The 22,655-nt window shown below is 41.0% G+C and overlaps 1 protein-coding gene across 10 annotated transcripts in view; it reads left to right on the top strand.

Annotated features, from left to right (window-relative positions):
• CEP350 (centrosomal protein 350) overlaps nt 1–22,427 on the top strand; it is a 62,487-nt gene extending 40,060 nt beyond the window's left edge. For 8 of the 10 annotated variants that reach the window (XM_081865086.1, XM_081865082.1, XM_081865085.1 and 5 more), the window contains 14 exons: nt 876–1,022; nt 1,634–1,785; nt 5,377–5,499; nt 8,356–8,555; nt 11,404–11,582; nt 11,891–12,035; nt 12,511–12,671; nt 13,106–13,242; nt 13,520–13,602; nt 15,752–17,487; nt 18,241–18,642; nt 19,188–19,334; nt 20,025–20,147; nt 21,644–22,427. In XM_081865086.1, coding sequence (XP_081721212.1) covers nt 876–1,022; nt 1,634–1,785; nt 5,377–5,499; nt 8,356–8,555; nt 11,404–11,582; nt 11,891–12,035; nt 12,511–12,671; nt 13,106–13,242; nt 13,520–13,602; nt 15,752–17,487; nt 18,241–18,642; nt 19,188–19,334; nt 20,025–20,147; nt 21,644–21,808 — 3,900 coding nt within the window. In that variant the 3' untranslated portion in view covers nt 21,809–22,427. The remainder of the gene's footprint in view (nt 1–875; nt 1,023–1,633; nt 1,786–5,376; nt 5,500–8,355; nt 8,556–11,403; nt 11,583–11,890; nt 12,036–12,510; nt 12,672–13,105; nt 13,243–13,519; nt 13,603–15,751; nt 17,488–18,240; nt 18,643–19,187; nt 19,335–20,024; nt 20,148–21,643) is intronic. The other 2 variants (XM_081865083.1, XM_081865087.1) reach the window with 2 other exon arrangements.
• Nucleotides 22,428–22,655: the final 228 nt, after the last annotated feature.

Genomic DNA, 22,655 nt, shown 5'->3' with positions numbered 1-22,655 from the left:
TGCGCCCCACTGCTGGGCTGGGGAATCCTTTAAATGCTCGAAGGGGAGCAGCAGCTGCGCACTCCTTAGCTGAGCAGTTGAAAGATGCAGAGAGAGGAACAAGCTGTATTGAAACCTCGCCAATGAAGCTTTTTTTCCTCTGTGCAGTATGGGGGCAGAGTGGGATGTCAGTTTCACTCAGCGATATACCGCTGAGTGAAGCCAACATCACTGTCTGCTCCTCATACCAGTCCTGGGCGATATATTGATATATCGCCCAGGCCTATTGTAAACTCCTTTGGGAATTTATTTTCAGCTAAAAAATTGGGAGACGGGGAATTTTTTAGACAGTTGCATATAAAAAACATTGCCCATACTTTAAATCTTTGAATCTGAAGCAGACATGATGTATGAGGAAAGTGAGAGCGGATGAATGGAGAAAATGAGTATTGGAGGTGAGGTACTGAATTCAGAAAGGGGCAGAGGGGAGGAACAAAAACCATGGGAGAAAACGTAAGTTTCAACCAGTGCATTATAGAAAACACACTGGAATAGGACATTGCAGAGAGAAGGTAGGTCTATTTCAAGAGGGTTGGAGCCAGTGAAACAAAGGACGTGGGAAGGAACATTGATTGACAGAAGAGAAGATGAGAAGATTAGCAGAAAAGTTGAGAAAGCTAATTATTAGAATAAAAAGCTTGTAAGGAAAGCAGGAAGTATAAAGTACTGATAGGGATGGCGAAAGGGGAGAGAGATGTGGTCCAAACTACAGGTGAAGACAAACATACCAAGCAGCATAATGAGGAGCAGAAGTGAAATGCTGAAGATAAGAGAGAAGCCTGCAAAAACATTACTGCTCTTTTTTTGTTTTGCTTTATTGTTCTGAACTCATAAAGGCAGAAATCAAGCGTCTTAAGGAAGCCAATAAGGCAGCCAGAAAGGAGAGGCAATTGATCCTTAAGCAGCAGGAAGAGATAGAGCGAATACGGCAAACCACTATGAAACTGCAGGAAAAACTGAAGTCTGCAGGGGAAAATAAACAGGTAAGCAAGAGCTGGAAACTTGCACCTGAGAGTTAGCCTGTTATTTTTATTTGTAGCGCTGCAGTTCTCAGATTGAATGAAAAATAATTGAGACAAAAAAGAGGGGTATAAGTTTTTAAAATAAATAAGCTGGTCCTGAATACTTTATTGCTAACATTTATGCTAGAAAAAGACCAACCACACAACAGTGACTTCTAAAATAATAAGATCTGTTTTTGTTGCTGGAACTGCAGATTGTGCTCATAGGTCTAGAGTTTCTCAGTATAATTTCTGTCCCACCCTTCCTCCCCAAGGAGCTCAAGGTGGCAAACAGGTCCACAATTTTAAAAAGCAAAAAGCAAAAACATACTGAAGCAGTTAAAATTTTCTAAAAACAATTGCATCTAAAACCATTTACAGTTAAAAATATTTGCATTCGGTGATATTGGAGTTATATTAAGATGCTGATCAAAGTGTACATAAAATTGATAGAGGAAAATATTCCGTAAAAAATGCAAGGTACATGGATATAGAAAGAGAGAGATAATAGCTAGAGAAATATGTATAGATAATAGAAAATAGCTTTTTACATGTTGAATATCTATTTGGGTTTTTTTTGTTTTTGGTCACAGGAGCATTTTAGTGAGGACGATGTAAAACGAACACGTTCTTCAACCCCGCTGCCATCAGATGCAGAAACATGGAGCCTCTCCTCTGTTTCCGGCTCTGAGACCAGTAGCATTATGCAGAAACTAAAGAAAATGCGCAGCCAAATGGATGAAAAGTAACTATTGGTGGTTTTTTTTTTATGGGATCAGTAACTGGTTATAGGTTTGGCTACTTCTTTGGGGTTTACTTTTGCTTCCTATAGCTGTAGTGTTGTTTCAGTTTAGCTAGCCTCACTGGTGGCTTGGCATTGTACATTGAACATATGAATGAATGTGAATATACAAAGTTGCCTTGCCATCTCGTCAAATATCACCTATTCCAGGGGTAGCCAACATGGTGCTCTACTGACGTTGCTGAACTCCAACTCCCATAATCCTTTACCATTGGCGGTGCTGGGGCAGATGGGAGTTGTTGTTACTTTGCTTTTTTCATTTTATATCCCGCCCTTCTTCCCGCAGGAACCTGGGGTGGCAGACACAGCATTACTAAGACACTAAAAAAACACACAAATAAACCCACAAACAGTTTTAAAACATTCTTTAAAAAAAAATCCAGTTTAAAACATCCTCAATGAGTGATCTCAGGGTTTCCAGGAACAGTGTATTCTGATCAAATGCCTGGGTAAACGCAAATATTTTTACATTTTCCCTGAAAGTCAGTAATGAGGGAGACAGACCTGTCACAGAAAAAGCCCTGTCATGGGTCACCACCAGCTGAGCAGTCCCCAGTCTCAGCAGAGCCAACAGGTCCTCACCTGCCAATTGTAGGATCTGAGATGGTTGATACTGAGGAAGGGGCTCTTTTGGATACTTGGTCCCCAAGCCATTTACGGCTTTAGTACTGACACCATGAACTTGACCTGGCTAGCTCACTGGCAGCCTGGTGACACATTGTTCCATTGGGTTGCCCCACTTCCCAGCCTAGCCACTGGATTCTTCAGTAGCTGCAACCTCCAGACCATCTTCAGGGGCAGCCCCACATTACAGTTGCCCAGACAGGAGTTCACCAGAGCGTGGACAACTGAGTCCTAGGCACTCCTAGCCACTTGAGATTCTAGTGACAAGTTGGAATCCAGGAGTACTCCCAGACTCTGAGCCTGTTCCTTCAGGAGGAGTGCAACCCATCCCAGGACAGTTTAGACACCTAATCCCCAAACAAAAGAACCACCCGCCTGTTTTGTTATCAGGATTCAGCATCAGTTTATTAGCCTGCATCCAGCCCTTCACTGCTTCCCACACACCAGTCCAACCAACACCTTCACAGTCTCTCCTGATTTAGATGGAATGGAGAGAGGGAGAAAATTGTGTGTCATCAGCATACTGATGGCACCATGCTCCATTTCCCAAGATGGCAGCTCTCAGTAATTTTATATGATGTTAAATAGCAAAAGAGACAAAATAAACCCTTGTGGGACCTCATAGCCCAAAAGCCATGGAGCTAAGCAACATTCTCCTGGTACTAGTATCTGATCATCATGCTGCAGGTAGGAGCAGAACCACTATAACAGTTTTTCCACCTCTCTGAGTCGCTGCAGAAGAACACATGGTCCACCACTGAGAGGCTGAGATGAACCAACAGGGTTGCATTCCCCCTGTCTCTCTTAGTCTGGGTGACTAAGGCTGTTTTGGTGCCAAATCCTGGCCTCCAATCAGACTGGAATGAATCTAGATAATCTGCTTCCTCTGACAACATCTGGAGTCCAACAACGTCTGCAGGGCACCACCACGTTAGCAATTGCTGGTCTATTCTGATAGGTAACAAGAGACTGTCTAAAGTCCTGGGCAGGAAAATCTCTCTGACATCCCTTTTTGACTGGACGTGTTGCGCATTGAACTTGGGACCTCTTGCATGGAAGATGCATGCCCTCCCACTGGGTTATACAAAGCATCCTGTATTGAGAGTACACATCTTCTGCAGGGCTGCAGCTGTATAGATACATTACTTTAATGCGTAATGCTTGCTATATAATGTGATAACTATCTCAATGCAGCTTGTAAAGAGGTGGTCTTCCTCTTCAGCTTTTGCTACCTCCAAACCAAATGTGATCTTTGAAGCTTAACCTCGAAGGCTCAAATTCATCAGGAGAACAATTCATGACATAAGATGGTTCAGCTTGAGGTTGTGTGTTGGGTTGAGTACTTGCATTAAAAAAAAAAGATTATTTTATTTCTGTTGTATATAGTATTAGGCATCTTCCCACTGGTGAGGACTTTAAACTGAAATACTGCCTTTCAGTCACAGTAAAATTTGTTTTTGTTAGTTCTATGCAGGATTTAAATTCCCATGCGGGGCTTTGGGTGGGTGGGGCAGGTGCCAGGGTTTCCATAAATGTACTGGGGTTTGCCCTCATTGCTGCCTTCAAAAAGATGCCCCTGAATGTCAGGATGTTGCCTGGCACCAGAGCCAGCAATAAGCCATGAGTCTGCTGTCCATGGAAAAAAGATGCTGGTTTCCAAGATGATGGAGGCACAGCGTGTTTCTTTTATGTTTAAAAGAAACATATATCTGGTATATTTCAAACCATTGCATTTTTTACATGTGCTTAATGGGAGAGTTCTTTAATAAAGTATTCTGCTAAATTACATAGAGGCTTATAGCATGTTTACAGCAACAGGCAGCTTAGCCTCCTGTTTCATGTCTGGAATTGGCAAGTCTGTATGGAAAAGCAGAATATTTTGTAAATTGTCAAAGATGTCGACAAATTAGAGAATGATGCTCTTGGACTTTCTGCAAAGCTAGGTTTTATCTGACAGTTTGTAGGATTCCTCCTCTAAGGAATTGTCAGGATCTATGTTTGGTTAGAGGAGAAATAAAAGACTTTGTCTGTAGTTTGCATGTGAACAGGAGCATGCTCTGTCAAAGAATTAACCCCTTGTGATCCTGGCATATTCAGCCCCTTGACACGGAGCCTTCCCAAACAGAAGTGATACTTCGTGTTGCTGTACCTTAGTGAGTTCTTACTGTGCATGTATAACTGATTAGTGCCTATGAATAGCATGACTTTTACCGTTTACCAACTTTCTCCGCCAGTGCTTTGTTTGGCTTTAACATTTTTGCCATGTAGACATTTTAGTAGAGAGATGATGTCCTGTTGCAGAGCAGTATTTGAAAAGGAAAGTGTGTGCGTGTGTGTGTGTGTGAAGTGTGAAATCCGAAGAATAAAACCAACTTCTAGTGAAAAATGGCAGCATATGAACTCTTCAACTGACATTAGTTTTCCACATCATTTTGAAGTTTTGCGCCAGGAGGTTCTGTGCATTGAAGTTGTAGCTTTTTTTCTTTTTATTTGGCGTTCATTTGCTTAGCTTAGGGCAGTTAATTAGAGTTCTCATTAGTAGGAATGTGTCTACTAGCTAGAACATGGCTTGAAAACTTTGTTCAAATGATCAGGATAGCAAGCCTTTTAAAATTCAGTACTGAAATGGATAGGTGGAATCCCTTCCTCTTATAAACAATGGGGGCGGGAATCATAAAATGCAGCAAGAGTAAGATATGTTTTGTAGTGTAGAAACTGGCTGGCTTTTGACAGGGAACGAAGGGTTGTAGGTGATGCATGGTTACGTTCTGTTGCCTTTGGAGTCTTCTACTTGTGGAAAGACGATGTGTTTGACATTTAAGACCCATTTGTGCAAGATGCTCTCCTGCTCTCATTTTTCTGTCTGTTTCTTGCTATCTTGGCTTAAAACTCTTCCTCCTTATTTTGTAGACACTGCTCTCCTGTTCACTACTTCTTCTCTGTCTTTACGTCTCACCACTGGGCTTCTCTCAGTGTCTGTTTTCCCAACCTCCATCCCAAATTCCAGCTGTATATCTACAACCAATTGGTCAGGTAACGTTCTACCTTTTTAAGCGGTAGACTCTTTGATCGAGCATGCTCTGTTCAGTTTTACATGACTGGGAGGCTCTTCATGAATTGGACGGATTTTTCACAGCTCTTACCTGGTAATTCTGTAGATGTGACTGGCAGTCTCCTGTCTCTCTTAGTTACCCAATGCATAATTTAGTGTTTAGGCAGAGATTCTGAGATTTAATTTGTCTTTTAGCACCTACCTATCAGCTGAGATCACCGGTTTTGAGATTTTTAACTGTATATAAATAAAAGATTCTTCAGTTCAATTATTTGCTTTCATTAAGCTGTTCAGACTGTTTTGAAAAGAATGTTGGTGCCTTGTATATGCCCACATTGGTTGAAATTTATCCTGCTCAAACTAAATTGCTTATAAATGAGCCCAAATCAGTTAGGAATAATGATGCAATCTAACCCAATGTGTTTCTGCTTCCAGTAATTGCAGCTTCCACCAAATAATTTGGGATATTTTCATGGTGGCCTGATTTTTAAAAGGCATGGATACTAGGATTAGCAGAGGGAGGTACAGCAAGCAAAGGTTGTTGACTTGCAAAAACCACGTGGGAAACAGAGACACAATATAGTTCTGGACTCTACAGTGGTGCCCCGCAAGACGAAAAACTCGCAAGACGAAAAACTCGCTAGACGAAAGAGTTTTCCGCCTTTTGAGGTGCTTCGCAAGATGAATTTCCCTATGGGCTTGCTTCGCAAGACGAAATGTCTTGCGAGTTCTTGCGAGTTTTTTTCCTTTTCCCCCCTTTTTCTAAGCCGCTAGTAGCCGCTAATAGCCGCTAAGCCGCTAATAGCTCTAAGACGCTAATAGCCGTGCTTCGCAAGACGGAAAAACCGCAAGACGAAGAGACTCGCGGAACGAATTAATTTCGTCTTGCGAGGCACCACTGTATTTCCCTGACACATGACGACTGTTTTGCCCAGCTCCTGTTCTTAGAGGGTTTTTAACCTTCACAGGATCCTTGCTGTTTCCAATATTTTCTCTCTAATTATGAGGTTCAGACATACTGTTTTTTTAAAAAAAAATTAATGCGTCTTAGGTTTTTACTTAGCACAAGACTTTAAATTCACTTCTTTCTCGGTTGAAAGACATCAAAACGAAGAAAGGGTCTCCTTGGCACCAGATCCTCCTCCTGCTTCTAACTTGGAGAATATAGACCAGTGGGATCATGAAATTTCCAGTGTAACAGAATGGAAAAAAATCATATGATCAGAAGCAATCATCACCCCACTGTCTGTTGGGTTCTGACTTACGGACCTTAGCCTTTGGCATGTGGAGCAATAAGCTTCCAATTAAAGCTTTGGCTGAACATCTCTATCTTAACCACAGGAGAACTCAAACCTAGATAGCAGTGTAGGGCAATTGTTTGGGTATGCTTTTTTAGCTCTCATGGAAAGTGTGGCTTCCATAAGCTGGCTACCTGGCAATTGACACCACTGTGGTTTTAGGTTATCTGATTTCTGCCCATAGCAGCCCAGTTCCTAGGGGCCGAGGTCCCTTTGCCCCCCCGCCGCCGAAATATTTGAGAGGGCTGAGCCCCCCAAAGTTGATGAGCATTTCCATTAAAATGGTGTGCATGTGCCACGTCTTGTGATCGATTATGCCCCAATAATAATAATAATAATAATAATAATAATAATAATAATAATAATTTAGTTTCCCCAGCCACTCTGGGCAGCTCCCAATCAAGTATTAAAAACTATAATTTATTCACGTTGGCATCCGTGCATATACCTGAGCATTTGGTTCTCCTTTGTCAAGTTTCCTTTTTCTGCTAAGGATAATTAGTGAATAGTCTCCCTTGTCCCAGTCTTCTGCTTCCTTTTGTAGTATATGAAACTTGAATATTTTGGTTTTGTTGCTTAGAACTTTCAAGAATTGCTAGGAAAGAAGTTCTAGAAATGTAATTGATATATCTTTGTGTCAAGGTTCATTGAAAAGTCACAGTAATAATTACCTTTTAAATATCTACTTCTCAGCTTTCTAGATCAGGTTTTTGCAATCTTCATTTTCTGCCCCATTTATCAGAGGATGATGTGGTCTGTCTCCAGGGGGCACCATTTATGCTACCATTAAACAGCAATTATTTATACATACATACATACATACATACCACCATAGGGATGCACTATTCAAATTTTTTTCTGCCACCAGGGTTTGGCTACTTTTGTGTTCACTATTTGTATTTCTTAAAGCCCTGTTCTCATGGTTGACAGTATTCAGAAGAACTATTTGTTTCTTCAATCTCTTGTAACTTGGGGCAGTAGGAAAATGTATGGCTTGGTGGAGATGTGTGCATTCCATCTCAACAACTTCTTTCTGGAGGATTACATTGATGTTCTGGGCATAGAGTCTACTGCAGTTCCTGACACAGTTTGTTGATGAGATAGAAATCCTGAATTCTATAATTGTTTGCAAAGCATCCAGATATGGAGGTGAATTGCTGTATTGCTAGCAATGCAGTTATATTAAATTGTAAGCCTAGATTTACAATTATCTGTTGCTTCAAATAATCTAGAATTTATTTGTAACATTCTTAAATTCTGTGCTGCTCACTCTTTGTTCTGTTGAAAGATCAACCTGGATGGGAACTCCCCCCCCCCTTATTTTTTAGGGCAGGTTGTGAAGTGACATGTATTAACTTCTGTTGCCTCTTCTTACTTTTTCATGTATTCTTGTTGTACTGAATTAGCAGCCATGATACTGATTGAAATATTGATATTAAATAATGTACCTTAAGCCAAACATGTTAATGGAGGGTCAGGTACCTTGTCTCCTACCCTTTGTGGCACTTGTAACCAATTTCTCACTCTTTTGTTTGCCAGGTTCTTGACAAAGCGAGAGCAAAAATTGATGAAGCGTCGCCAGCACGCTGAAGAACTGCTGGAATGGAAACGCCGCCTAGATGCAGAGGAAGAAGAGATACGTCAAATAGAGAAGCAAGCTCTGGCTGCCTGGGACATGGAGCTGCTTAAAGCAAAAGTGAACAGAAAGGGGGCCGGAGACCAGAAATCAGATGCAAAAGGTACAAAAACGAGAGGGTGTTCTTGAAAAAGACCTTGATTGGGTTCTGATCATGGAGGAAAGACTCATGCAGTTGGCCCAAGTCACAGGAGCAAGATGTTCCTTTCCTTCAACATGGAATTGCACCACAGTGGAGCAGCTCTCACATCTTCCAGAGATAGATACAGTGGTGCCTTGCAAGACGAAATTAATCCGTTCCGTGAGGCTCTTCGTATAGCGGTTTTTTCGTCTTGCGAAGCAAGCCCATTGACAGCTTAGCGGATTAGCGCTATTAGTGGTTTAGCGGCTTTTAGCGGATCAGCTGATAAGCGGCTTATCAGCGGATCAGCTGATAAGCGGCTTGGCTGCTTAGGAAAAGGGGGGGGAGGGGGGAAAACCCGCAGGAACTCGCAAGACATTTTCATCTTGCGAAGCAAGCCCATAGGGAAATTCGTTTTGCGAAGCGCCTCCAAAACGGAAAACCCTTTCGTCTAGCGGGTTTTCCGTCTTACGAGGCGTTCGTCTTGCGGGGCACCACTGTAGTCTGATCAAAGGGTTAGATCAAAGGGTTATGCCCATTTCACATGATTATTAGACAGATTCTTCTTCTTTTTATAGCAGCCACCACTCAAAGGGAGGAGATCATCAGTTAAGCATTGGTTTAGCTGCTGTTTGATGGTTCTTGGTAGCTGTGGTGTTTTTTCTGGAGGGGGAAGAATACTTGGTGCACTTAATATAGCCTTCTGTGCGGGTGGCACTGTGGGTTAAACCACAGAGCCTAGGGTTTGCCAATCAGAAGGTCGGAGGTTTGAATTCCTGCGAGGGGGTGAGCTCCCGTTGTTCAGTCCCTGCTCCTGCCAAACTAGCAATTCAAAAGCACAAGTAGATAAATAGGTACCGCCCCAGCGGGAAGGTAAACGGCGTTTCCGTACGCTGCTCTGGTTCGCCAGAAGCGGCTTAGTTATGCTGGCCACATGACCCATAAGCTGTACGCCGGCTCCCTCGGCCAGTAAAGCGAGATGAGCACTGCAACCCTAGAGTCATCTGCAACTGGACCTAATGGTCAGGGGTCCTTTTACCTTTACCTTTTCTTGAATGGTTGATCTTGTCTTGAACTATTCCAGTTTGTTGCATTTGGTGAAGAACTAATGTCAGTGCTTTGATCTGGCAGGATAAAGATGGTAACGATGACTTTTCTTCAATCACCTTTTCCTTTAAAGGAAATTGGGGAAAATTGAAATTGCACTCTGTGTGAAAAATGAAACATTAAAATTCCAGTATCAGTCTAAATGGCCCCAAATGTAGTGAAAATTCATGATTAGCAGTATAGGAATTTTGTTTATTCAGTATTTGAAGGAAGGAGGTATATAACTATACCTTACTCTATTTTTTTTTATTATTATTATTGGTTTTACATTTTAGTTTTACATTCAGACACAAAATATAGTCATAAAGTGTAGAATTCTCTGAATTCTCAGACTTCCTTCCTTCCCTCTGTGGAATCCGCAAATAATCACTTTCCACTGCGTATCATATTGTCATCTATTTGTCCACAACTACTCAACTTTATCCAAAGTTCTTTTTCACATTGCAAGTGTTATTGCGATCCTGCTAATATTGTTAATTGCTTACAGTGTTCTCTCAAATAAGTTACAAATTCCCCCCAGTCTTTATTAAAGTTTTTATCATCCTGGTTTCCGATTTCCCCCCAGACATTTTAGCCATTTTGGCATAGTCCATCAATTTTGTTATCAATTCCTCTCTTGTTGGAATCTTCTCTTCCTTCCATCTCTAGACTAAGAGTATCCAGTCTGCCGCAACTATTCCTTAGTCTTACCTCTTTTTCCCCTTTGGCTAACATCTCCAATGAAAATAAATATGCATGAGTGGGATATCTGGGGCCTTTGTTTTTTTGACACTGTGGTTGTTACATACTTCACATAACATCACTTTATAGTGATGACCCTAGGGCTATCAAAAGCAACAATAAAATATTTGTAACATTTAACTGAATCATTGCCAGATACATCTCACTGGACAGCAATACCTCAAGCATCACCTCTCCCCATATGAACCAACCCAGACCCTGCAATCATTATCTGAAACGCTTCTTTGTGTGCCTCCTCCGCAAAAGTTTCAGAGGGCGGCAACACAAGAGCAGGGTTTTGGTTTTTTTCTGTGGTGGCTCTCCACTTGTGAAATCCTCTCCCCAGGGAGGTTCATCTGGTGCCTTTGTTACGCACCAGGCAAAAACATTCCTTTCCTCCCACGACTTCAGCTAATTTAATAATCTATGGTCGTTTAAAGTGGGGGGTGGGTATTGTTTTTGTCTGTTACTATGGTATATATTTTGTGCTTTTATACAGCGGTGCCCCACAAGACGAATGCCTCACAAAACGAAAAACTCGCTAGACGAAAGAGTTTTCCGTTTTTTGATTCGTTCCGCAAGATGAATTTCCCTATGGGCTTGCTTCGCAAGACAAAACGTCTTGCGAGTTCTTGCGAGTTTGTTTCCTTTTTTAAAAAGCCGCTAAGCCGCTAATAGCCGTGCTTCGCAAAACGAAAAAACCGCTAGACGAAGAGACTCGCGGAACGGATTAATTTCGTCTTGCGAGGCACCACTGTATTGTAAATAGCCCCATAATTCTCAGATGAAGGGTGGTGGTGATGATGATGATAAATTACTAATTACAATTGCTTGTTGTTCAATTGTGCCTGTGATCTTTCTGTGAGGATTCATTAATTTTGTGTGTGTCCCTCACCTCAATAAAGGGGAATTAAATTTGTAGTCAGAACATTTGTATCATCTCTGTATGTGAAGGTGGTGGTAGTTATTGTTCTGCTGACTCTACTCCACTATCTTTCCCCAGAAATAGCCAGTGAAGATGAGTCTTCAGTGCCACCATGTTCTCACCTGAATAATGAAAGTTCTGTCCCTGAAGAACTGGGCAGTGTCACTGCTGAGAATTGCCTAACAAAGATCTCTGAGGACCAAGAGCTGTTGGAAAGCCTGGATCACAAACCTACTGAAGAAATGGTTTATAAACACGTTAGTGAACTTGTTTATCACTGTACTAAAACCATGTTGCACCGTGACTAAATATTGCATATAGTTTATTTTCTTCTTGGAAGAAAAAATAGCATTAATATTTTGATTTCAGCAACTTGTAGTATATCTAATTACAGCTGCGGATGGAATTCTCCTAAAAGTTCACAGATGCTTAGCAGTTTGCTGTAACTAAAGAACTATGACTAGAGAATGTTTTCCATACTTGTAATTATTATCATGATGCATGTCTCCCACCCACCTCCCATGTGAATTTTACAAGCAGATTACTTTCTTCCCTCTTTGAATAGTCTCCATCCAAAAGCAGCACATCCCCGTCAAAGCAAGAATCTAGCAAAGGAACCCACAGAACTGCGGAGCAGCAAAAATTATCTACAATATCCCAAGATGTATCTTACTGTTGGTCCGATGAATCTTTTTCCATGACTCAGTCAGGTACGTATTAGAGCTTCGGGATCCCTATCTTGTTTTTCAAGCATAAGTCACACTCAACATTTAGGCATTAATATTTCTTTCTTGCTGGGGAAAGTACATATTGATTGTTTCCATTTAGGAAGCTTGTTCACTAGAGTAAGTGTCAATGTCAGTTCTCAACACTCCCCCCCCCCCTTGGGGCTTTTTGGGCTGAATCTTTAAAAAAAAGGTGTGAAGGTACGTAAGCTTGAAAAAGCAATATTACCTGGGTGCCTAACTGCACTTAGCTTCATTGATATATGAACAGGTTTGTGAAGATTGCTACATTAAATATTAGCTTACTCATGCATCACCATCAAACTAGGTGAAACTTAATAGCGTGAGGAAACAAGAGAAGGCCCTGACTCAAAAATCATATGATCAATCAATTAGTAAAGCAGTAAAAAAAGCAGTACTACGCATTTGTCTCTGAAATTATGAAAACTTTCCTTATCAGAAACTGCATCTGATCAAAGTGATGTTGAAGGCCGGATTCAGGCTCTGAAGGATAAGTTACGGAAGAGAAAGTCTGTTGTTTACCAGCTGAAAAAGGAGCGGAAGAAGAGGTACAAGGAGAGACTGAGAGCCCAAGAGGCTAGTTTGATCAAGCAGTTAGAGGTAAGGATAACTTGAAAGAGGTGTTTTAAATAGTCATGGAATCTATAAGAAAAATCATTCTCTCCTCCAGCTTGGTAGCAATGGTGCCACTATTTCCATGTTTCCTTTTAAAATGCACAATTTTAAAATAGTAATCACAGCTTAAAGGTTGCAATTTTCAAAGATTCTATAGTCTTAGTGGTGCTGACAAATAGGGAAGAATAATGCTCTTCTGAGGTACAGTTTAGTTAATATACAAAAGCTATTTGTAAAAAATAAATTCTTTTCAGTTATAGCATGCTGTATTGGCATATGTTCAGTCAGACTGTCAAGGTAAACTTAAATTAAAATGGAGCAAAGAGAATTTTCACAAGAATCTCATCCTCTGTTTCTATTTGTTCACTGATTTTCAAAGTAAGAATTAAAGTTCTCAGACTTTCCTCACCTATTCTCAGACTTACGATGAATTCATCAAGAAGACTGAAGCAGAATTGAGTAGGGATCTGGAGGCAACGTCTACTGCAAAGCCTCAAATCAAAACCCCGTCTTCACCTACCGAGAAACCAAAGATCAAGTCATCTTCACTGACTAGGTAATATAGTTGTCTTTCTAAGTGTATGCCATTGTATATCTCAAAAAAAGTTTATATCTCTTCCAGATACCAAAGTTAAATTTGTTTGTTGTATCACACTGAGTTGGAGATTAAAACTTATGGGGAGATCGCTTTATTTTTTTAAAAAAATGCCCTGGCCTAGATAGCAAGTTTTGGCCAGGTTTTTTTTTTTAACCATGTTTCTTTAGTGACTTTAGCATATCGCACTTTCACATACCATAATGGCTGTTGGTTTCCCATTGTTGTTTTTTTTAAGGTCAGAACCAACAAAAAGTTGGAAATCGATAACTGATTCTGAACGTCCCAGAGGCTCCTTGGAGTCCATTGCAGAGCATGTTGGTACGTAGCCTGAAAAACAAATGCTTGCTGATGTTGTCTCTGCCGAAACCTTCCTGCATATTTACAATATGCAAACTGCATGATGGGTGTTGTGGGTAAACTATATCCAAGATAAATGATTCTTCCTTCTTTGGGGCTATAGTTTTTGAAAGTAACGTCAGTTCAATCAACACTTTCCCCAGTAATTAATTGTAACAGTTTCTTGACTACAGCCTTGGAAGAAGGAGGTACAATTTCGGAAACTGTTTCATGCCAAAAGTATGAATTTCAGAAATATAGTTTATATTGGTATCAAAGTACTGCACATATTTCCTAGTGATTTTCACCCCTTCTCTGCGTGCGCAGTTACGCTGTGTCTTTTCATTTTTCTGTACTTCTTTAAAGTTGAAACGAGACTGTATTAGAAAGGGTGCACAATACTAAAATAGCAATTAAAACTTTTCTACACACAAAAAGGATTTTAAAAAGTCAGTTGCTTCAACCCTTTCTCTTCCTTTTTAAAAATGCCAATTTGAGATTGAAATCAAATAGATACCAGATAAAAACGTTTAAATTTGCCCCAGAGGACTCTCCCCAGGTCGCGTCCCCTGTCACCAGGCCATGTTCCTCACTGTCCCTGTTCTGCGTGCCCCTTGAGTGCTTTTGCTTGGCTGGAATGTGTCCTTGAACTGTGATCAATGCCCCTTGCTAGCTTGCTTGCCTGGATGGAGGTGGTGGAGATACAGATGTCTCTGTGTGTGCCTATATGTATGTAACTCTTTGGTGTTTGTGTGGCTGGGATGTAGCCGGCTTTACGAAGGCTAGAGTCGCTAGGATTCTCCACCCACTTTTGCTTTGGGCCCCATCCACCACTGACACGTTGCTCCAGAAGGTTGCTCATGAGGGAATACAGCCCTTGAAAAAGATTCCTCGCCCCCAGTTTAAAACAATTCCGTTCCTTCCTGTGAATGGAACGGGGCTTTCCTTCCTCGCTCCTTCACTCTGGGATTCTCACTGCTCTTACCCCAAATCTGCTGGTGAGCGTTAGGGACCCCCTGGAACAGTGTGGGATCTGGTATGAGGGCCTGCAGATAGGGATGGGAGCTAGAAGAAGTCATTTTGTTGTGACTGGAAGAGCCACTTCGGATATATATGTTTGGCACTGTAAGATAAAACTACAAAACCGTATTAAGGATTCTTAATACAGGGATATGACTGTAGATATGAGTAGTCTCTGTTGGTCCTCAAAACTGGGGAAAGCACCATGGGCAGGAAAAGAAACAGGAAGAAACATTTCCGCCCTCAGTGGTTTAAGAACTTGGTGGAAATTGCTGTAGAAAATGTGCTCCTGAGGAGGAATTAATTCTAGAAATAAATCTGTCTTCAACTATGTAGAGGCCTTTCCTTGTCTTTTCCTGCATTGTACCTCCCAAGTTAATTTCTGTGGTGTTCTCTCATTCATACTCTCTCTCTCTCAACTCCATGAATGTAAGCCAGAAAAATGCAGCTGATTAGCATTTCACAATGTATCGTAATACAACCATGTTACCTATTATGTTCCTAATTGATAGTTTTCACTGTGTTGGAGTTGTGAACCTCCAGAATCTTGGATGTGCACTGTTTCATTTCTCCACTCACTCCCCCCTCCCATTTTCTCTGTCCAACTCTATTGCCCTTTTAGTGAAACATTGGCCTTTTAAAGTATCTGTGAAAAGTTTTACATATATATTTATTTAGTTGGATATAGTGCTGTTCTTAACTGACATGTTGTTAAGCCCCTCTGGGTTATTTTGTAAGGAAGTTGGGGTGTACATTTTTAAAATAAATGAAAAACTACTTGACTGCACAGTTGTTTAGCCTGGCTATCAAGGATTACACTTTTTCAATTATAAATTAATTTTATAATGAATGATTTTAGAGTGTTGTTTGTGCTGTACTTTTGTACTGTTTTATTGTTGTTAGCTGCCCTGAGCCCGGCTTCGGCTGGGGAGGGCGGGATATAAATAAAATTTATTATTATTATTATTATTATTATTATTATTATTATTATTATTATTCTTCATTAGAACACAAGCATTATTGACTTAACTGCTTTAATAAGGTTAAATTGCAAATGTTATACAAAATGATGTAAGCCTTTCATGTCTTTATTCCCACCCCCACCCCCCAGATGCTGCCTCTCATGAGAAATCTGTGTCTACGTACACCAAAAAATTCATTGAAGCAGAAATTCAGACTGAGGAGCACTCCCGAACACTACACTCATTTGTACAGTCCCCAAGAATATCTAGAGCAGAACCTGGTGGTTCATTGGACAGTTTGGCCTCATCATCTCTCTTCAAAGACTTAGGAGACTTAAGCAAAACATCCCATGTGTCACAGGACAGGTTTGAAGATGCAGAGAGTTTTGATTCTATTGTTTCCACTATTAGATCTGTGATACAAGAGGAAATTGAATCTGTAAAATCAGAAAAATCAGAGGCAGAAGTTTCTCAGAAAGTTTCTGAAAGATGTGATGCTTATAAATTTAACAAAGAGCTGAAGAGTTCACCTCTGGCTTCCCTAAAGACAGATGTATGTCCTGAGGCTGAGCTGCTGGAAAAGAATCAGACTGAGTTGGCTTTTGTATGCGTTGAGAGAAAAACTGAGATGCCAAAGGAAACTAACAAGGATGATAAAAGTGCCTTATTGATCAAATCCTCTCCTACGTTGAGCAAGGAACTCCTGAAAGGAGATGCCTTGGTTTCAGAAAAGATTTCCATTTGCAAAGAGCCAGCATATTCAAATGATTTTGAAGTGTCTTCCTCAGGAACAGAGATGTCAAAAGATGAGACATCTCTTACTGAATATTATAAGGATGATTTTGACACATTTACATTGTCCCTTGAAAAAGACTCTAGGTCACAGGGGGAGAAATCTTGCTATACAAAAACTCCTAGGAGTAGTATTGAAAGTGATGATGAAGTAAGTGAATGTCTCAGTGACAAGTCTTCATCTGTGGCCGGCAGTGTTCATTCAGAGAGATTATTAGAACTGAAGTCACCCACAGAATTTATGAAAAGTAGGGAACGCAGTGATGTGGAAGAGGAACCCTCTCATGTTGATTCATCACTTTGGGTTTCCATTTCCAAGACAGAAGAAGAAAACATTTTGAGAGGTTTCAACATTGGTGACAGAGTTCTTGTGAGTAATATCCAGCCAGGTACACTGAGATTCAAGGGCCTGACAGAGTTTGCTAAAGGCTTTTGGGCTGGTGTAGAGTTGGACAAGCCTGAAGGAAATAATAATGGCACTTACAATGGCGTTCAATATTTTAATTGTAAGGAAAAACATGGTATTTTTGCTCCCCCACAAAAAATTTCTCGTATTTTGGAAAGTTCCAATAATTTCATGGACGCAGCTGATAACTCTTTATGCAAACAAGAGCTAAATCACCACAAAGTGGATCAAAATGAAAAAGAGAATCTTGAAGAGGAGAGCGAAGGAAGAAACCTAAGTAAGAAATGTCTCCAGAATAGTTCTCCAAGAGATGCATCTGCCGTAGAGGACTCACCTGCAGCCGAAGATTGTATAACATTTGCCTCTCCGCTCCTGGACTTGCTGACGAAAGAAAGAAGCCAATTAGAAGCACAACTTAGAGTCCCATCCCAAAAGGAGGAAGAACGGATAGAGCAAAAGAAAAAGGTTGGCTTGCTGGCTGATAGCCTCCTGCAGGCTTTTGTGAAGGACACAGTTCATGAACTGCGGCAAATCAGGAAGGTCAAGAATGAGAAAATCCAGTCTAGCAATCAAGACCTCTGTTCTGTCCAAGAGAAAAGATTGGAAGCTAATGACCTGCAGAGCACTTCAATTTCTGAACTGGATGATGGCGAAGAAGTTTATTCTCCAGATATGTATCCCAGGGCTGTAAGTACAGTCAATCTCTATTGGGGAGGGGGAAAGACTTCTGCAGAGAGCTCTGCAAAACTCTTTCCAAACCTTTTCAAGCTCTGGCTGTGGAGCAGACTTTTGAAGCATACAGTTGTGCCCCGCAAGACGAATGCCTCGCAAGACGGAAAACCCGCTAGACGAAAGGGTTTTCCGTTTTGGAGGCGCTTCGCAAAACGAATTTCCCTATGGGCTTGCTTCGCAAGACGAAAATGTCTTGCGAGTTCCTGCGGGTTTTTTCCCCTCCCCCCCCCCTTTTCCTAAGCCATTAAGCCGCTTATCAGCTGATCCGCTGATAAGCCGCTTAACAGCTGATCGCTAAAAGCCGCTAATAGCGCTAATCCGCTAAGCTGTCAATGGGCTTGCTTCGCAAGACGAAAAAACCGCTATACGAAGAGCCTCACGGAACGGATTAATTTCGTCTTGCGAGGCACCACTGTATGTGATTTTGACAAATGGATGGGGCAACCCAGCCATCAATCATGTGGCATCATAGTGACATAATATGATAGGTAGATTACCTGTCAAAGTATGACCACAGGTTCCAGCCCCTGGAGCTAAAAAAGGTCCTCTACTTCCAGTCTAGCCATTAAGTCTTATGACTGTTGAATGGAATGGGGCTTATCTGGGGCTGATGCCTACTAGATTCCACTGTGTATCAAAATGTGGCATACACTATAGGTGAAAACCACTACTGTTCTGAGTAGCAGCCACTTTCTTTTTATTCTACAGGAAAGCCCTGTGTGTTGTGCCAGTGGTCAGGAAGAGCTTGCCAAGAGGCTGGCAGAACTGGAGCTTAGCCGGGAGTTCCTGGATTTATCGGACGATGAGCAAGATTGGTTTGAAGAAGACTTTGGCTTGAGTTCTCAAAAACTCGTTCAGAAGGAAGCAGAGGACTTGGCTGTGCTGCCTGAAACAGAGCCCCCAAAAGTGCCTTCCAAGCCATGTGAAGAGCTATTGGCTGTCCCACACACTGCAGAAGAGGTGGAGGAGCTGGTGCATGCAGCAGCTGAAGAATTATGGAAGTGCAAAAAGCTGGGGCACGAGATTCAGGCTTTCAGGCTCCCCAGAGACCTGAGTGATTCCCCCAGAGATGATGACATTGAAGCTGTTAGTGAACAGATCTATAAACAGGTACATCAAGGGAGACATTTGGGATTGTTGCTCTCAGATCCATGTGAAAAATTTCTTAGGAATCCTTTGGAAAAGAAGGAATGTGCTCTTTTGGCCTCCAGCTTTATTTAGTTAGTTAGTTAGTTAATACATCTATCTCACCTCTCCTTTAAGAAGTTCCAGGCAGCTTCTCCTTCCTGCCCCAATTTTATATTTACAACAACCTGTGATTAAGGTGAAAGGTAGGAAGTAGCCGAAGGTCACCCCCAGAGCTTATATGACCTAGTGGAGATTTGAATACAGCTCTTCTGGGCCTTAGTCCAACACAAAGTTAGGGGGTGCATGCAGGGGGTTTGTGTAGGTGTGCAACAAGAGGGGGACCATTAGAAAGTAATTCTAGAAGTTGTACCTCATCAGGAAGATTCATCTTCCACATTGAGAGACATGCACCAGAATAGCTGTGGTCACTATTCAGGTGTAATTATAAACCACAGACTGCATATTGATAGTCCTGGAGAATACACCATCTGAAGCTATTTTTATTCTACATTCTTATGTTTACCAAGGCTGTGTTTGACTTAACAAGAGAGATTTTTGAAGAGATCTTTGCCGAAGATCCCAGTATTAACCAACCCATTTGGATGAAATCCTGCAGAATTATTACTGGTTATTTCCATCGAGTAAAAGATCCAAATGATCTAGAGGAGATCAAGGTAAGAATGAAGCTGTTAACTTCATTTAGGGACTTGGCACACTTCATCTGTAAGCCAAAAAAAGTTGTACAGAAATAGCTTATAATTTTATCTAGAATTTTTAAAAGCAAGCCATGACTTAGTGTAAGCTTTCCTAATTGTGACCCCTTCCATTTGCCAGTTTGCACCTATGCCCCATACAATGCTTATTATCTTTTAGTTATAGCAAGAAAACTTAAGCTCTGCCATGAGTACATGACTGCTCTGACCTGTATTCTGGGATGTAAAACTGATGAGCTTTGTGGTTCACAAATAAGTTTCTAATAGTTACTGCTGTAGTTAGGTATCAAGTTGCTTTATTGTAATTGAACTAGCACAATTCTGAGAGTCCTTCCTGGATAGTATGTTAAATTCACTGCGTTTTAGTTTCTGAGGAAGAATATATTCTTGTCACCTCTTAAGATGACTATTCATAGTGAATAGGATTTTACTGTGTTTAACTACTATATAAACCGACAACACATTTTCAGAATTTTCACAAGAACGACCAAGAAAACATGTTATATCTTCTATTGTACATCCCATACCCAACAGTACAAGATTCTTCATTGGATATCTTCCACCTATGAATTGTGTTGGTAGAGAGGATTCTGTGAATAGGATATATTTCTTTCAAATATATTTAGCTCATTCTTATATACTTTGCCCTAGTGTTTCATAACAACGGAGGTGCTAAGGCTCTTAAGTTTAAAGAAGGAGCCGAACCACAAAACGGACTGGCAGAAAATGATGAAATTTGGACGGAAGAAACGTGACAGAGTGGATCATATACTGGTCAGTAGATAATTTTAAAATTAGTTGCTGAAACATTTACTGGATAGCTATCAAAGGACAGGGAGTTCATCTGCTTATCAATAAAATAATTTGCCCTTCTGTTCTTATACTGAAACTCATGGACATGCTCCAACCAAAACTGAGCACATTAAAAACCCATTAGACTGTAATGGCTTAATGGAATCTACTAACTCCAGAGCAGAGCATTTGCTTTGTATTAACGTCCTGAGTAGCAAGGACCCAGTGTTTGCCATTTGGGGCTGCCTTGCTAAACCAAGCCAAAAATGGTTGTCATCAGCTTTGTCTTCCTTCCATCCTTCCTTGATGGAGACAAGCACTTTCATTCAATAGCAGCCAAGGAAAACACACACACACACACACTTCTATTTCCTGCAGGAAAAAGAGGTGGGGAATACACCAGATTCACCAGGTGCTTGATGGCAGTGTTCAGAACACCCATCACTGTGCAAAAGCCAACAAAATCACAGCCACCCTTTCCTGCTCCAAAATAGAAAAGTGTTGGGGGTTTGGGCCCTACATGTTTAAAATGATCCAGGTGTCTTTGCCACAAAGCTACACTCAGCTACTTTCAGCCTTCCTTTCAAGGAAGGGGGAAGAGAGAGGATTCCCATGCAGCTCTTGGGACAATTCTCAACCATCTCTTAACTTTGGTGTTAGAAGGAAGGCACACTGTCCAGAGTAAATACTGAAGCCTGGCAGGGAATTTTATTTGAATTGTGAGAGTAGAATGGGTGCTGGTGGTGATGCAAGAGTTTGGAATTTTACTTCATCTTAAATAGGTATACAGTGGTGCCCCGCAATACGAAAGGGTTTTCCGTTTTGGAGGCGCTTCGCAAAACAAATTTCCCTATGGGCTTGCTTCGCAAGACGAAAATGTCTTGCGAGTTCCTGCGGGTTTTTTTCCCTCCCCCCCTTTTCCTAAGCCCTAAGCCGCTTATCAGCTGATCCGCTAAAAGCCGCTAAACCGCTAATAGCGCTAATCCGCTAAGCTGTCAGTGGGCTTGCTTCGCAAGACGAAAAAACCGCTATACGAAGAGCCTCACGGAACGGATTAATTTCGTCTTGCGAGGCACCCCTGTATACAGTATATACTCAGTCATGCTGTCATTTCATTGTATTGCACAGTATGGGTGGAGCTTAAAATCACTGCCAATTGTCAAGGCAGACATAACAGTGGAGGTTGGGGTATAACACTACAACTGGCCTGAAGCCCTAGTGTGGAGTGAGTGTAGTCACTGGCAAGCACAGGTTATTGCAATATTTTCAAGTTTGCTTTTAAGCTGTTATATAAATGATGACTATATTATGTTGTTCATAATAAAACACTTGTGTTGGTTTCCTGAAGCCTGTTCTAAGGTGGGAGGAAGCAAAGGTAGCTGCAGGCTTTTACAAGAACGTGCTTATTCTAAATATGTATACAGATTTGTATTTAATAGTAGGAACTTTCTCTCCCTCTGCCCCCTCTAAATTCTAAGACACAGGAGTTGCATGAGGAAGAAGCGCAATGGGTGAACTATGATGAAGATGAGCTGCAGGTGAAGATGCAACTGGCAGATGGAATTTTTGATGCCTTACTTAAAGACACTGTTGATGTCCTTCACCAGATTAATGAAAAACACAAGAAGCTGCTGCCCGTCTGACACAGAATATTTTTTTCCGTAGCAATATGGTTTTACATCTCCCCCTTTAATAAATTGGAGTTATTAAAATGAAGAACCATGTTTACTATTTAGTTTCCATTGCTGGATGTCTCGTGCTCTAACCCAGTTAGCACCTCCGTGAGTGGTTCCCCAAAAATCACTCACGGAGGTGCTAACTGGGTTAGAGCACGAGATATCCATAAATGGAAATTAAATAGTAAACATGGTTCTTCATTCTAATAACTCCAATTTATTAAAGGGGAGATGTAAAACCATATTGTACTCCAGTGACAGAAGCTATATTTTACTTGGATGTAGTGAGCTGAGCTGCAGAACCAGTTTGACACGGTTATTTACACAGACACGTACACACACGCTTCGTATCTGATATGAAGTGTGTGTGTACGTCTCTGTGTAAATGACCCTGTCAGACTGGTTCCCAGGCCAATTTCTGCTACCAATCACACCTGCAGCTCAGCAGATTATAATTGCAACCTTAACACTCTGTAAACTGTAAGATATCCAGGGTAGTCCCTGTGTATACCAGTGTAAATATCTTTGTTAATTTGAGATGTACTTTAAGAGAATAAAAACTGTAAATAAACTGGTTTATAAATTATCCAAAAAAAAAATTCTCTTTTTGAAACGTGATCCTAATTCTCTTTCTGTATATGTGTATCTTACTCCATTAAAAAAAATATTGCATATATATACACACACACACACACACACACACACATACATGCACACACACAAATATATATATATACACACACACACATTTTTGTGCCATTCATATTGTATTCACATCTAAAAACGATCTTTAAAAATTCACAGTAACTTCCCA

This window comes from Podarcis erhardii, assembly GCF_964252035.2.
Source record: "Podarcis erhardii genome assembly, chromosome: 6".
NCBI lineage: Eukaryota > Metazoa > Chordata > Lepidosauria > Squamata > Lacertidae > Podarcis > Podarcis erhardii.
Note: the sequence above shows the minus strand (reverse complement) of the source record. Positions and strands in the feature narration are given on the sequence as shown.